This window comes from Primulina tabacum, chromosome 7 (assembly GCF_025594145.1).
Source record: "Primulina tabacum isolate GXHZ01 chromosome 7, ASM2559414v2, whole genome shotgun sequence".
NCBI lineage: Eukaryota > Viridiplantae > Streptophyta > Magnoliopsida > Lamiales > Gesneriaceae > Primulina > Primulina tabacum.
In genome coordinates this window covers 37,874,084-37,889,463 of record NC_134556.1, presented here as the reverse complement: position 1 = coordinate 37,889,463, position 15,380 = coordinate 37,874,084, and the positions used below count along the sequence as shown (strand labels likewise).

Genomic DNA, 15,380 nt, shown 5'->3' with positions numbered 1-15,380 from the left:
AATCCCAATTATCCTAGCTTGTTAGGGTGTACTTAGAGAGAATTTCATGAATTTCGATTATAATTTTTTTTATTTACTGTGAAACAGTAGATCAAATCTTAAATTTTTATATTACTTATTTACACATTAATAATACAAAGTAGAATAAATTTCAAATAAAACAATTATTAAGTGAATTTAAAATCCATATTAATTAATATGAAACATTGTATAACATATAAAGAGTGAATTAGAAGTTTATACTCTTACTTATCTGAACGACAAAAACAGTTTGAAATGCATAGATCCAAACGCAACTTAGAGAGTGTGAATTTCATATTTCAATGTAATGGGCTGTAATAATCTTGGGCCGAATTTTTAATACTGATCCAAACAAAGTATTAATACGGTACAATACATTTCGGAATATAGTTTTCGATCTTGCGTAATGATCTGTCAGCCCATATACACTGTTAGCTGTTAATAGATTCCCGATTCATGGGCCATCATTTGAGCCATGTGATATTAATTATATGGCCCAAATATAAAAGCCCAAAAGGTTAGAGGGACAGCAATTAACAAGCCCAGGTCCATTTCATTCAAGATATTCGACCTTTTGAGTTCCACGGTGGTCAACCGGCAGCTCTCACTAGCATCAAAAGCAATTTTCAGGTATTATTTCATTTCACTGAAATTATTTCACGGCCTTTCTTCTTCCCCGATTTCTTGAGTTCGTGTCATAAATCTTTTAGCGTCAATTCTCAATGAAATGTCAAATCTAATTGAAATCTGGTGTTTCTCGCATTCATCTAGGGAATTGAAACGTGGATTATATTTTAGTGGTAAGGGAATTTGAAGGAGGAGAGCTGCGACCAATCTGTGTTGAATCCATTCGAAGTAAGTTTCTCATCTCTTGGATTAGATTATCAGTTCAAAGACCAAGCCTTTAATGCGTGACTGTGTAAAATTATGGGTTTTGTGAGAAGTATGGTTGCAAATTTGCACTGCAGGTGTTGGTATTATGTTCTTAAGGCAATTTAGTTGTCAGGAATTCCCCGCTCTACCGATTGAATGGACGAACAATCTCTGCCCGAATAATTGAATATAGATAAATAAGGGATTTAGTCGTGATTATCTGAATATCAGTTAAATATTTATTCTCCCTTCCCTCTTTAGTAAGCTAAAAGATCGGTACTTGCATGATTCTTACTTTCAAATCGTGACATTCTTGCTAAATTCGTGGTTGTTTCTCCCCATCTTTCTCTCATCACGACTTAAGGTTTCAACGTCGTTGTCACTGGATATCTGTTTACTCTATATTAATATGTTCACTTTTGATTCTTCATAGATTGGAGAAGCAATGATTGGGGTTGTAAACAAGTTTTTTATTACATCCATATTTATGTGGGCAGCTCCTGTTGCAATTCTGTATGGATTCAATCACAAGTTATTGCCGGGTAAGCATTCATTTGATCTTCAATCAAATCATAAAATGGTGGCTTTTGGTTAATGTTTCACATTGACTCCTGCTCCTCCAACTTAACTTGGATGCGTTGATATCTGGAAGATATTGGCTGATAAGAAAAAGTAAGAAACGAACTGTAAAATGGACCTCTTTCAAAGGTTCTTGCTAAAAAGTGAATTAGCGCGGGTTTATGCATTTGTTACATAATCATCACTAGTTACATAGCAGGAATGCCCATGTTTTTATGAAATATTTGGCGTGTAATTGCCTACAATGCTGTTAATTCAATCAAATAATTATCGTTTTTGCACTATGAAGGCTGCATAAAGCATCACATAAGTGGGTAGAGCAAGTGCCATGACTTTGATAAAAAATATCCAACCAGCCAAAGCTTCTAATCTTTCCTGTGGAAATAGGACCTCTAAGGTTCTAATTGATTGAACATTGTGCTGCTGTCCGTATTTCCTGTTTCAAAATTTATTCCTTCTGTTGTCTAAAGATGTGTCTAGTATTATGAATCAACTCCGCATCCTCTCCTTACCTGGCTACACATACTAAGTAGCACTGATGTACAACTGAATTTCGAGTTGAGAAACTAAAAAGGTCATATTCTAAGGCTGTATGTAATTTTCTAATACTTGCTATCATGCTTTTAGAACAGGTAGTACTCAGTTGTCACCCGAGTCCATGACATTGTGGAGTGGAATACTTGCAGTTATCTCCGTGAATGTGGTTATCGGATTATACATTTACTTGGCCATGAAAGAACCTTCAGACAAACACGAACCAGATCCTAAGTTCCTTGCCGATGCCAAGGCTAGCATGATTCAGTCCAGTCCAAGCGTTGTGGACCGTACGAAACAGGAATAGTCGATTCTGATTCAGGACCACTTTCTGCTGATTTATTGTGCCTGTTTTTGCGTTTTCATTTCCACATATTTTGATTGTTGTTTCTGAAATTTGGATGCTCGGCCACTCAAACTTATCAGTAGTTGACAAACTTAGGCGTTTGTATAATGATATCTTTCTATTGTTTTGTATTCATCTTCTAATACTATTTTCGTTATTTGCAACATCCTGTCAAAAGCCAGTAATCCGCTACTTGCCACATTAATATTTATAATGGGAGTATTATTTCCTACTAAAATCGAAACTATTTTTTAATTGTCTATATATGTATGTGGTGGACATGTTTTTATAAATGCACCTAAATTATTAACTCAAATAGACTTACCATTGCCTATGATATATACAAATTTCAACTTTGTGACGAGTTTTTAGATTCGTAGTGCTCCCTCGATTAACAAAAACAGACTCATTATTCTGTAAAAAGAAAACCACCACAGGTAAAAAGTATCAACTTTACAAAAAGAATAAATGTTAAATCAAGAGCAAAGTGCTTAAATTCAAGGATCGAGTACTTCAATTTTCGAACTTACCAAATTTGGGTAGTCTGTAATCGATGATCCCTTCCCGCTTCCACATCAGTCTTCTATTTCACATTTTTCTCCCTCCACGTACTCTTGCTTCATTCATCCATCTGGGTATCGGAAAATGAGTTCAAATTGGATGGTACAACTTCATTTCATCTTTTTATACTCAAAGTCGGATCTTGATGTGGAAATAGTGACGGCCGTGTTACTCTGGCGCTTCTTTGCTGTTTATGCTACGGATTGGCGAGGTTCCAGCAAAGTTTTGAATGGGAGAATTTGAAAAACATCATTAATGATTTATGATTTTTGAGGAACTCTATACATGGCCTCTGCATTATGTCACCATTGATTTTGACTTGCTCTAACGTGCAAAGATGAAACTACATACACAGTTGAAGTGAATTTAATCAAATGTGCCGCAATTTTTTTTCTTACACAGACTAGGTAAACGACTTGAGAAGAGTTGGGAGAACGAAGCAGTGCACATGAAATGACTTTTTCATATTTTTTTGCCATCAAGGGATAAGTTCTTGTTTTTACTTTTTGATCGTTAGGCATGTGCTAGAAGATTAACAGATATGAATGTTGGATTGCAGCTGGACAAAGCAGCCCCTCTTTTATCTGGACTGAAGAAGCCTATGGTTGTTGCAAAAGTAGATGCTGACAAGTACACAAATCTTGCTTCTAAGCATGACATTGAGTATGTTTCATGGCCTTGTGTCATAATATTATTTTGACAACCTGGGTTTTTAGGTGTGTGTTTGTTTCTTTTTATTTGGATGAATGGTTTAGTTGTTAGTTAACATTCTGATATAAATCACTAAGACATGGAAAAAGTACTCATAACTATATATTTTGTTCATGCAGTGGATATCCAACTGTAAAGATATTTGTGCATGAAGTTTCTACTGAATATTATGGACAAGGAAAGCTGATTTACTTGTTCGATATTTGACAAAATTTGTTGCTCCTGATGTCGCTATTCTCTGTTCTGATTCTGCTATTAGAGAATTTATTGAAGCAGCTGGTATTTATTTTCCTACATTCATAGGCTTTGGCTTAAATGAATCCACAATATCAAATTTGCCTATCAAGTATAAGAAGAGATCATGGTTTTCTGTTGCCAAGGATTTCTCTGATAATATAACGACTCAATATGATTTTGACAAGGCACCTGCTTTGGCTGCAATTCATTTAGCCTCCAAAGAACATAGCATTTTCTACAGGCCTCTTGAAGGTCAGAATATCTCTAATCATCAATTTTAGTCTTTAGTGGTTATTATGTATTTCAATTATATGTATAGATGGATGTGCGCGCACACAGACACAGTTGCGGTCACCTGTGACTCTAATAATGGACTCAAACTTGATGGTGATACTTGTCTTTTTTTTTTTTTTTTATAATGAAAATGACTTCATTAAAATATGGTAAAAAGTTAAAGTACAAGTACATCGGGCATACCCGAGAAAATTAATCCCCAACCACCCGAATCACAAATCAATCCATAGTATCAAACATGTCAGTAGAGCTAGGAATACAACGAAAAACAATAATCTTAATCTTACGCACCAAGTCTTCAATCCTATGATCTTCTTCATCGAACATGGTCCTATTCCGAGCATTCCAAACGGTGTAAATAGTTGCTGCAAGAGCCGATAATCACATCCTAGCTAGAACCGATTTCCCACCATAAGTTGTTCTGAAGGCTCTCAGAATTGCCGTTGGAGATTCCATTCTTTTAGACATGCCTAGCCACGCTCGAATATCCTTCCAAATTGCCGAGGAGAAAGAGCATTTGAAGAACAAGTGCTGTACTGATTCAGGCTCGCTAGAGGATGATCCAAGAAAATTTGTCGCAACGATATTGAATGATGAAGGAGATGATAAATCAAAAGGATTGTTAAAAGTTCTAAAGGCGCTGCCTCTGAAAATCGTGACCTAATATTTGGTTATGTGGGGTTCAAGCAGGGGGAAGATTTTGCTGAATCATTTGATGTCTCCAAGAAAACAAAGTTACCCAGGATGGTGTTATGGGATGGCAATGAGGAATATTATTTGGTAGGTGACAGATTATTTGGTAGGTGACAGTATCTTACTCTTAAAGCTACTACCTTCACTAATTTTTGTGGCATTACAAAAATCCTATATGGGAGGGCAATGAAGAATATTATTTGGTAGGTGGGTATCTTACTCTATAAAGCTACTACCTTCACTAATTTTTGTGGTATTACAAAAATCCTATACCGATTAAGATATTGCAAACGTGCATATTGATGTCTCATTCTTGTTTGAACTAAGGTCATCGGTTAGAAAGCTATTGATGAAACAGATATGGGGATCCAAGCATCAAGATTCCTGGAAGGTTATAGAGAAGGAAGAGTTACAGAAAAACGCTACCTTGGTTCTGTCTTGATGGATTTCATGAACTTTCTACTTTAAGGGAGGTATGTTCTAATTCTTATATTTGTGGTACTGATTATGGTGCTGATCCGGTCAACATATACAGAGCAACTGTGGTATCCGAGACCAAGATGATGCAAGGAGCTCCACCGTGCACCCAGAAACAAACGACTTGCATCGAAATGAGAACAAGGAAGACTGAATTTATGATTGCTGAAACGTAGACAATTGTAATGACTATCGATTACAAAGGAACCATGTCCAACCGATTAGTTCAAAGGAAGCGAGCACGTTTTAGCTTCATATGTCTTAGTCTGTATCATGTAAGAAAAATGGATTAACCTACAGTGGAATGGATTCCAAGATTATATCGGTGGGCGTGAAGTTGATGCAAAGCTGGACAAATTTCATTTCATGGTTTGTGCATAGTATCAGTATGGTATATATCCTCGTGGCCTTCTTACATGACTGGAGTGGGGCTTCTTACATGACTGGAGAGTGCACTTCGAAGTTATCATAATCGACAAAGGAAAACAAATCGGTGAATTTTTTTAATAGACGAGGAATTAAACTAACAAAACTTAACGCCCGCACCAAAATAGACGGAAAAAATAACAAGAAACGAAGCAAATTCAGGGAGTAAAAATGCATGAATAAACAATCTATATATATTATGCTACAATGTACAGATTTGTGGTCTGCGTTCACGGCAAAACCATCCGCAGTTGCTGGAAGCTTTGGCAAAATCACTAATCAGATGTAACTTCATTAGCATCCTGGAAGAGACTGGGCTGATGCAAAAGGTGAAAAGCTTGCAGCTGACTCGCTGTAATGCAGCAGATTAGGAGGCCGACTTGAAGACCCAATATAACTCGATGAAGCATTGCTTGGGCTAGGGATATATGGAGACATGTATCTGGAATTAAGAGGCGACATTGAAGGGTAACCCAGTGAGTGAGGTGAAATCAAGTAACTTCCAAGAGATCTTTGTGAAGACATATTTCTTAGATCGACTGAGCTTCGACTTGTACTTAGGTTAGGCGATTGATGGTAATATTGATTGTAAGGAGTGGTAGAGATGGACTGGGGACGAGCAAAGGAGGTTGATTGCAGAGATGATTGACCGATTTGCATGGCTGATGATGATGCTAATGATGATCTAAAAGACGATAGCGCAGATGATGCTGGGCTGGATGACAGTAAAGGTGTAGATTCTGATGCTGGTGGTTCACCTGTGCTGGTTCTTGCATCACGCTTGCAGACTGGACAGAACGTTCTCCATGATGTTAGCCATGCATCGACACATATGGCGTGGAATTCTGTAAAACATGAAGTAACAGATGGATTACAATTCAAAAATGAGAGGAAACAAGTACATGCTATAAAAATAAGAAAAGGCTTACTGTGGCAGCATGGGAGAATTCTAAGCTTCTCACCAATCTTATAGTCTTCAAGACATATGGCACACGTACTTGAGGTACAATAGTCCTCCGAAACTGCAGTAAAAGTCAGGCTTGGCATAGCTTTTACCATGCGGCGGCTCATCCCATGAAATTCTCGTACATGAGGAGCTTGAGGAGCTTGAGGCCGTTCTCTTCTTATGCGATGCCTTCGAATGAAGAAACAAGTAGCTAACACAGCAGACATGGCGAGTAGCGATATGAAAGATATAGCCATGATAGACCATGCTGAATTTTCATACACTGGGGATATCCATATCTCAGTATCAACAGAACCAGCATATTTTCCCAGTGTTTCACCTGAGGCTTTGGACACAAAAACTGCATTGATCTTTACACCGGCAGAATTTCCAGCCACTACATTTTAAAATACCAATAATTTCATGATTTTATAGCGTAAATGAATTCTAAAGTTTAATCAGCAGCCTCAATTCTATATTAACACACAAATTAATCGACGAAATCACAGTAAAGATGAGAGCTGAAGATAGGCCAATACTTGCAACTAGTTCGCCATCCTCATTATCGTAGACGATGGACTGCTTTGAACCCAGCAACTTGCGCTCTCCTGACCTTTTCATCAAAGCTACATACTCCTCTGATTATCAAAGCAAATGGATACCTGGTGTCATTTATTTTTGTAACAATTTTATTAGTCAAAGGAGAGCATGCATCCAATGGTTCTGCCATGTATAATGTGCCATATATCCCCGACCCTTTCACTGATGGAGCTGAAATCACAACAGACTTGTATCAGCAAACACAAAACAAATCAGGATACTAACCTAACTCTTTACTTGTTATTCGAGACACTGTCGCGAATAGAAATACAGTCTTCGAAGTTCTCAAATATAACCGCACAAAAAAGAATATGTATCCAATCCATATACTTCTATCTCAACACAGTTTCTTGCTATCTGTTATTGTCGGAATTCAGCCAAGAAAATAAGCTAATGCCTGACAGTTTCATTAATTTGCTGAAATACAGATCCTCAATTCTACGCGAAATCGCTCGATAGTAAGGAAGTACTTTGCACGTATGATCTCAAACATCATGTCGGAGAATTGGATCATCCTTTTGCAAGAGAAGTGACCCATCTGACTCAATAAACTTGAACACCAAATCCAGAATTCCCCAGCTAAGTATAAGCATTAAAATATATAAACCTCACATTTACACAATCTCAAGTTTCATCAGATAAAGTTTGTGTCTTTCCATCACTAGTAATTAAAATAACTTAAAGTTGAACCAATATCAACAAAGAGAAAAATCTAACGGGATCCAAACAGATCAATGATGAAAAACAAGAAACAGTTTCGTCACAGAAAGAAAAGACTCAAATCAAGCGCATATTGAATCACCTGCGAAATCCCAAAACAACAAAATAGATTGGTTTTACCACCTGATACAAAATTCAAATAATTCGCAAGAAAAATAATAATAATTAAACTAACCAAAATTAGCTTCAATGTCTTGAAAAGAAGAAGTAACATTGTTGCCAATCAAAACCACCTTCCCAAAAGCCGTGAAAGAACACATTAAACAGAAAAGGCAGCGGAAAAATCCCCAGAATTTCAACATATTTTCTAACCGTAAAGATCTCAATTTTTTCCAACAAAAACCCGAAAACCCCCCGCTTACACTCGGACAAAACAGAACCTTTTATCTTTAAAAATAACTGCCGAGGCTTTTCAGAATTGAAACATCAGCTTCCATAATGCAGTAAGATTATGCGAATCTTGAAGGGGTTTTGCAAATTGCAAACGCTTCGGAATTGGGTCGGTTCGATTTGTAGTAGGAGTATTTTAATAATGGGAATTATATATATGCCACTTATATTGGTTTGTCTTTATTTATGTGGATGTGCTGTAATGATGATAATCTTTGCACTGGATGCATTAATATCCGTCCAACTGTTCTCATAAATAAATATATACAATAATATTAAATAATATTACGATAATATTCAATCTTGACTTTAATTGACCAAGCAAAACTAATTTTCTTTTGACACAAACTAATGTCTTTCAAAATTCCAATAATTTATTATTTCCAATTTGATTAAAAAATAAATGACATATCATAAATTGCAAAACAAATATCAAATTTACTATAGACATTTGCCAGTGACACAAAAACTCTACCGTCTACGTTCAATTTTGTTAGACAGATCTTCAACTCGACATGATTTATAAAAAATATTATATTTTATGTTAAAAATATTACTTTTCATTTTAAATATGAATCAAATTAACTCATTTAATTGAAATTTTTTTGCCACAAATTTTTTTAAACTTTTTTTTTATCAACACTACATTATCAAAATTCGCAATTCTATTGATTTTTTATACGGTTATTATAAGGTTTCTTAAAGTGCCAAATGTTAGGGCAAGATAGGTAGATTACTTGTCGTTTTGATGGGTTTTTTTTTTGGAAACCTTTTATTGGGTTTCTTAAAATAAAAAAAATTGATTGACCCACATATTATAAAGATGCCGTAGATGTATGGTGATATTCCTAAAGTGTAAGAAAATTATCCAACCAGCACCTAGAAGATGCTGGATCTATTCAATGCATTTTGATAGGATAAGAATTCATATTTTTTAGAAGAGTAAGAATTCTATTTTTGGTTCAATAATTACACGGGGATTGGAGACAACTTGATATATTTTATTAGGCAAATCAAAACGACTTCAAACGAATCTTATTAATCATTGTTTGTCAAAGGGAGTAATCTCATTAGCGGTGACAGTATTTGGATAAAACCATCTATAAATGTTCATCGAACAGTGTGGAATATAAACTCCAATAAGCTCAATAGTATCACAACTTAGAGTCACACGGGTTTCTTTTTATGGATGTAATCCAACAATATGAATTTTTGAGAATCCGGATCCATATAATTGGGGCTTCTGATAAATTCTTTTAACGTCATAGAATCACAAAGACGAGAACAAAATATGCAATGAAATCGTCTTAACAGAGTAGATGCACATCAAATGTGTTTTTGCAAACAAGAACCAGAACAAGAACCGAGTAACACGCGTCAACTTAATCTGAAAAATTAAAGCACATAGCAAGTTTTGTTTTGAAATAACTCAGGTATTGAAATAACTCAGGTATCAGCAGCAGGTTGTGTCAACCCAGACTTTACCAACAGCTTGTTGAGTTTATCAGCTGACCACACCTGAAACTTCACTTTCCCAGAAGACAGAAAAATCTCCGACAATTCAAGCTTTTCTGAGTTGAGACTTGTGCTATCCATCGTCTTGCTGAGAACCTTTATTGCAAGCTGTACTGCCTCTTCTCTAGTCATGTCGTCTTTGTAATCCTGCTTAAGGATAGATTGTGCGGCCTGATTGTTAGCTCCAATTGCTGCAGACTTCCAACCACTGAAATTCCCACTAGGGTCGCTCATGTAAAGCTGAAATCCGTAATTTTTGTCCCAGCCTGCAAACAGGAATGAAACACCAAAGGGGCGGAGGCCACCAAACTGCGTGTAGCCTTGCTTGGTGTCACATAGAGACTGAACCAGTTGTTCAACTGGCATCGGTTCTTGGTAAGCATATGCATAACGCTGGGCCTGGAGCCTGGCTGTGTTGATAAGAATGTTGGCATCAGACATGATCCCAGCAACAGCACATGCTACGTGGTCATCAATCTTATACATCTTCTCAACTGATGTTGAGGTCTCGAGCAGTTTAGAAACAACTTTCTTTTCGCCAACTAGGACAACTCCATCTGTACTCAAAATCCCAATGGCGCTCCCTGCATTTCCAATTGCTTCCATTGCATACTCAACCTGGTAAAGCCGACCTTCTGGGGAAAAGATTGTTGTACGGCTATCATATCTTCGAGACATCTGTCGAAAAAGATACAGAAGGTTTACCATGTCAAGAAGAGTGGAATCAATAACGTAAGGTACAACGATATACTTAATAAAAGGAGATAATACACCACCTCGAAAAAACAGATACATGACCTACAGGCACAGTCAGACAAAATTTTAGAACTTTGCCTGACACTTCCCTATATAATTAAAATGTTATATTCTAGGCGTGAGACATAAATAAATAGAGATAAAGTTATCAACCCATTAACACCAACCGAACACAATTGGATAACCATCCCTTAACGAGCACCACATACAACAGTGATATTTTTTGGCTTAGAATTTAAAAAAAGGAAAACACGATAAGGTGCATTCACTAGGCCTGCAAGCTTTGCATAATCAGTGATACATATTAATACATTTGCCGGTGATGACATCAGCATTACAGGTAGTATACTAACGCTGTTGACTGAAAGTCGCCCTGGATGAATTTTCACCAACCTTGTTCTTCTAAACCGTGAAACAATGGGAAATGAAACCTGATTAGTTTGAACAAGTTCTATTTTTAAAGTTATAAGAACTTCAAGCAGGTTCAGCTAAAAAATGAACTCTAACACGGAATATGGCATATCAAGCAATCTAAATAGGACACAACTAATTATCAACAGACTGCCTATACTCTTTCCATCTGGTAATCAAATCTGTGGTAACTTAGAGTCCACCTAAGGTGAATTATGGAGGAAGAAACTTTCTATTGTACATAAATCATTGACCACATGCTCACATACCAAATGAATTCTAAGAAGCTTAATTGCGGGTAACCCCACACGTGAAAATCACACGAGTTTAGTTATACTAACAAACGTAAGTTCTATACATAGGGATTCTTTGTGACCCAAGTATAGTGGCAAGACAAAGATGCACAAAATTAAGATTGTCGGAGCCAGATAGTAGCAACACACAAAAGGAAGAACAAGTAAAAGTAGAAATATGGATGGACGAGTAAATGAAGTCTACGAATCTATTGTGATCCTACATCATCTCCACAAGCAATTACAAGAGGCTAATAAGGTAGAAAGATTCTCCCAATAAAAGATTAGTTGGGTTTGGGTTCTATTCTTGGCATATAGCCTAACATTGGTGCTCTCCTTAAAGAGTCCACACACGAAATGTTTATTTATGCAGGGAGGGACTATTATTGGACCAGTGTCCATAATGTGACTCATGTTCATTTAACAAGCTGGATTCTAGGGTTTAGGGACCTCATGGAGTCTAAAGGAGCTGACAATGTTGTGATCCCATATTGGTTTCACATATGGTCATGGAGTAACTAATAAATTCAAGGGACTCTCCAATAAAAAAGTTGATAATTTGGTTTAAGCTTCTCCTCTTGGGTTACAACTATCCCAATGTCCCACTCGAATGGGACTGCTCGCTCATTGAAGCGTTTTAGGGGTGATACGCTTTGTGCCACTGTAAGACAGTAAACTCCAACACCATCAATAAGAGCACACAGAGACAATGCAGAGTTATAACACATATGCGATAAAAGCTACAAAACAGAAATAAATTTATGAAATAGATACAAAATATTCAACATTTTACGGCAGACACATGAAATATAGGCGTTCATCAGAAAATATGCATAGTCCCACCAATCACATGCACCAATAACTATATAAAATCATCAAACAAGAAGAAAATTCCCCCAACACCTGACACCAATTCCTTCTTCACTCACAAACAGGGAAATCAGCCGCGGAAAAACACTACATTTATCTTCTAAGGACCAGATTCCGATAATATAACATCGATTAAAAACCTAACACCGCAAAAAAAAAAAACAACGGATTAATCAGAAGGTGGAAGAAATTGAACTAACTTTGCACCGGTTAAAGCTAAGTTGAGAGGGAGCTAGAGAACTTGGGTTTCACGAAACGAGAGGGAGCTGCTTCGCGATTTCGCAGCAAGAGGTACTATATGAAAAATGTTAAATCGCGTTTCAGTAAACTCTTTCATCGCGTTTTCTTTTAGCGATTTAAAAGCTAAGGGCGAGCAAGCCAAGCACCGCCAGGGATGAATTGGGCCGGAAGATGTATGTGTATATTGGGCCTATCCAGTTCACAGACTGCTACCCTAAAATTACTTGTGTCGGATCCTGAACCGAATCCGAGTAGGCCTAATTAAGAATCAAATCAAAAACTTGTGTGAGACGGTCTCACGAGTCGTATTTTATGAGACTGATATCTTATTTGGGTCATTTATGAAAAAATATTACCTTTTATCCTAAGACTATTACTTTTTATTGTGAATATCGGTAGAGTTGACCCGTCTCACAGATAAAGTTTCGTGAGATCGTCTCACAAGAGACCTACTCTAAGATCAAATATGCTCACTGCCGAAATAATTATTAATTAATTTCTAATTTCCTATTATAATTTAAGATTACAATGCCAAACATGAAAACACACTTACACACACATATATACATTATAAATGGTTGAACTGAAATGGAGTTTATTTAGCAACTACCACCCCTATATTTATTGTATTTGATACTTACTTTCCTTTATATATTACCATTTTTCGGATTTTTCTACGTTATCAACAAATGATGTTAATTTCTATTAAAATAAGATAGATCAATATGATCTAATTATGTTGGTAGAATATCCATAAAATTACTTCAGATGTGGAATAAACTACTATAATTTTTACTTTTGATAAGGGATGCAAATGCCAAATTCAAGTGAATGCAAAAATCTTGTTTAAATACCATTAATCTTAAAGGAATTTACATTGGATGTAAAATATAATTCATAATCGTTCAAAAAATAAAAAAAAATAGGAATATATCTACATATATGAAAGCACGAAAAATTTAAAATGGGCATGTTTTTGTACGGTTATCGGTAAAAAAAAAACACGTGTTCTGTAATGCCTGAAATTTTATACCGTGTTAAATTACGATTATTGATTTTTAATCGAGATAATTATGAAAGGGCTAACCGATACACGAAATGAGATCGCGTGAAAATTGATGTGCGAGGACAGTAGCATCGGCGCACATGCGCGACCGGATGCGCGCACATGCGCCAAACAGGCAGAAGACCTCGCGCATCGCGAGGTCTTCTGCCTGTTATCGCGAGGTCTTCTGCCTGTTTGGCGCATGTGCGCGCATCCGGTCGCGAAAGATGTCGCGCATATGCGCGAAGCCTATGTGAGGAACTCCCGAGAGTCTCGCGCATATGCGCGGAGATGAGTCGCGCATATGCGCGAGGCGATGTGCATGACACGCGCGGAGACCGAGTGTCTCGCGCATATGCGCCGATTGGGGTCGCGCATATGCGCGAGACGTGTGCTGCAAAGGTTGAGCCACTCGTCCTCCTGCATGTACGATATATATATATATATATATATATATATATATATTATCTTAATGCAGTATATTGATATTGTCATTGCCAGATTGAAAATTGACAGGCTTTGAGTCGAGACTTCGATTGTATCAGAGCGACAGAATAAAAGGTATAAATAAATGTTGATTCGGGATTGCACAAATCGAGTTAGGTTTGACTTGAGTTTCTCAAAATCACATACTTTATTTTATTGCATTGATATTTGCAGATTATCAGATTGATATGTTTAGTCTATTGAATTATAGCAGAGCCAGAGTTTGAGTCTAGGGCAGATCACCCTAGCTAGGGCAGAACCGCCGAGTCTTTGTCAGAACCGCGTAGACTCTAGACTTACGGTGTATCGATGAGCTTAGATGTAGATCGACGTCTATTGTAGACATTCGATACAGCATACCAAAGTCTAAATTAGATCGGGATCCCTAGGTTAGAAATAAGTTGAGATAAGATAATAAGTCATTGACTTAAATACAGATTCGTATTGGTTTATGTAGTCAGATTGGATACATGTTTTAATGATTGTTTATGCTTTTATATATGTTTTATATGATTGCATTGATACATTGTTTATACTGGGATATTTATATCTCACCGGAGTTATCCGGCTGTTGTCTTGTCTGTATGTGTGCATGGCAACAGGTGGGACAGGTTCAGGGTCACAGAGGTGAAAAAAGATCGAGTTAGAGTGGAGACTACGGACTTGGACTGGAGTTAGGGTTTAAACACTTGTTATATAGTTGTTAAACCTTAGTTGGGACTGATTGTATATAGTGCAAGAGTTGTACTTTTAATACTGACGTGTATGTTAAGATGTATGCCATTACGTTCCGCATTTAAAAAAAAAATTTAAACCCTGTTTATTATAATTAATTAAATTAGTCCCAATGACGATTAATAAGATGATTAGCATCCGGATCCCCACATGTTCTACTGCTGGGTCTTCCAACAAAACAAGGGTATTCGCTGTCAAAAGAAAGTTGCTTGTCTCAGAGTTGTTGTAATCGGTTTTCTCTTTTCCTTCGTCTTTTTTCGCTCCTATCTGCTTGCGACCCTTCCCTCCCAAATTTCTTCCCTCCTCCTTCTTGTATATATATATGCCTCAAACTTGAACACTAGTATTATATAATACTAATATAGTAGGGAGGGCAACCCATCTAACCAACCCTGATAATTAATTAATTAATTGATAATAATAATAATAATTAGAACCATATTTATGGGCCAACCCTACGTATATATAACAGTATAAATTAATAATATAATACATCTACACATCATGAGTAAAGGAAAGATTAAATTATTCATCAACCACTTTGTCGACCCTTTTATTTAATTGTAATCCTTTTCATCCGATTTATTTTGTCGTTTAATTAATTGGTTTGTAGTTGACACG

The 15,380-nt window shown here is 36.6% G+C and overlaps 4 protein-coding genes and 1 long non-coding RNA gene across 7 annotated transcripts; 3 read left to right on the top strand and 2 right to left on the bottom strand.

Moving 5' to 3' along the window:
- Positions 1-544: 544 nt before the first annotated feature.
- On the top strand, positions 545-2,519 carry LOC142551740 (uncharacterized). 2 transcript variants are annotated; one of them, XM_075661124.1, is made up of 4 exons: positions 545-651; positions 793-876; positions 1,328-1,436; positions 2,106-2,519. In XM_075661124.1, exons 3-4 carry the CDS (start codon positions 1,340-1,342, stop codon positions 2,312-2,314), a joined length of 306 nt encoding a protein of 101 aa, XP_075517239.1. In that variant the 5' UTR covers positions 545-651; positions 793-876; positions 1,328-1,339; the 3' UTR covers positions 2,315-2,519. The 2 variants fall into 2 exon arrangements, with proteins under 2 accessions (XP_075517239.1, XP_075517238.1); XM_075661123.1 differs by lacking the exon at positions 545-651 and having other exon boundaries at positions 658-876.
- A 936-nt stretch (positions 2,520-3,455) lies between these two features.
- Positions 3,456-5,707, top strand: LOC142550753 (protein disulfide isomerase-like 5-2). The gene is made up of 5 exons (XM_075659817.1): positions 3,456-3,577; positions 3,804-4,114; positions 4,621-4,784; positions 4,847-4,936; positions 5,627-5,707. Exons 1-5 carry the CDS (start codon positions 3,456-3,458, stop codon positions 5,705-5,707), a joined length of 768 nt encoding a protein of 255 aa, XP_075515932.1.
- A 100-nt stretch (positions 5,708-5,807) lies between these two features.
- On the bottom strand, positions 5,808-8,580 carry LOC142551739 (receptor homology region, transmembrane domain- and RING domain-containing protein 2-like). Its single transcript, XM_075661122.1, is given in 5 exon segments — positions 5,808-6,597; positions 6,682-7,095; positions 7,238-7,277; positions 7,279-7,469; positions 8,194-8,580. Coding segments are annotated over 5 exon segments (1,323 nt in total). The 5' UTR covers positions 8,321-8,580; the 3' UTR covers positions 5,808-6,046.
- Positions 8,581-9,689: 1,109 nt separating this feature from the next.
- Positions 9,690-12,604, bottom strand: LOC142551737 (proteasome subunit alpha type-4-like). 2 transcript variants are annotated; one of them, XM_075661119.1, is made up of 2 exons: positions 12,454-12,604; positions 9,690-10,601 (listed from the first exon to the last, which is right to left on the bottom strand). In XM_075661119.1, the coding sequence occupies exon 2, from the start codon at positions 10,599-10,601 to the stop codon at positions 9,855-9,857; it is 747 nt and encodes a 248-aa protein (XP_075517234.1). In that variant the 5' UTR covers positions 12,454-12,604; the 3' UTR covers positions 9,690-9,854. The 2 variants fall into 2 exon arrangements, with proteins under 2 accessions (XP_075517234.1, XP_075517235.1); XM_075661120.1 differs by lacking the exon at positions 12,454-12,604 and adding an exon at positions 12,287-12,407.
- Positions 10,610-12,186, top strand: LOC142551738 (uncharacterized). Its single transcript, XR_012821618.1, has 2 exons — positions 10,610-11,262; positions 11,299-12,186. It is a non-coding gene; the product is annotated as an uncharacterized LOC142551738 (long non-coding RNA).
- Positions 12,605-15,380: the final 2,776 nt, after the last annotated feature.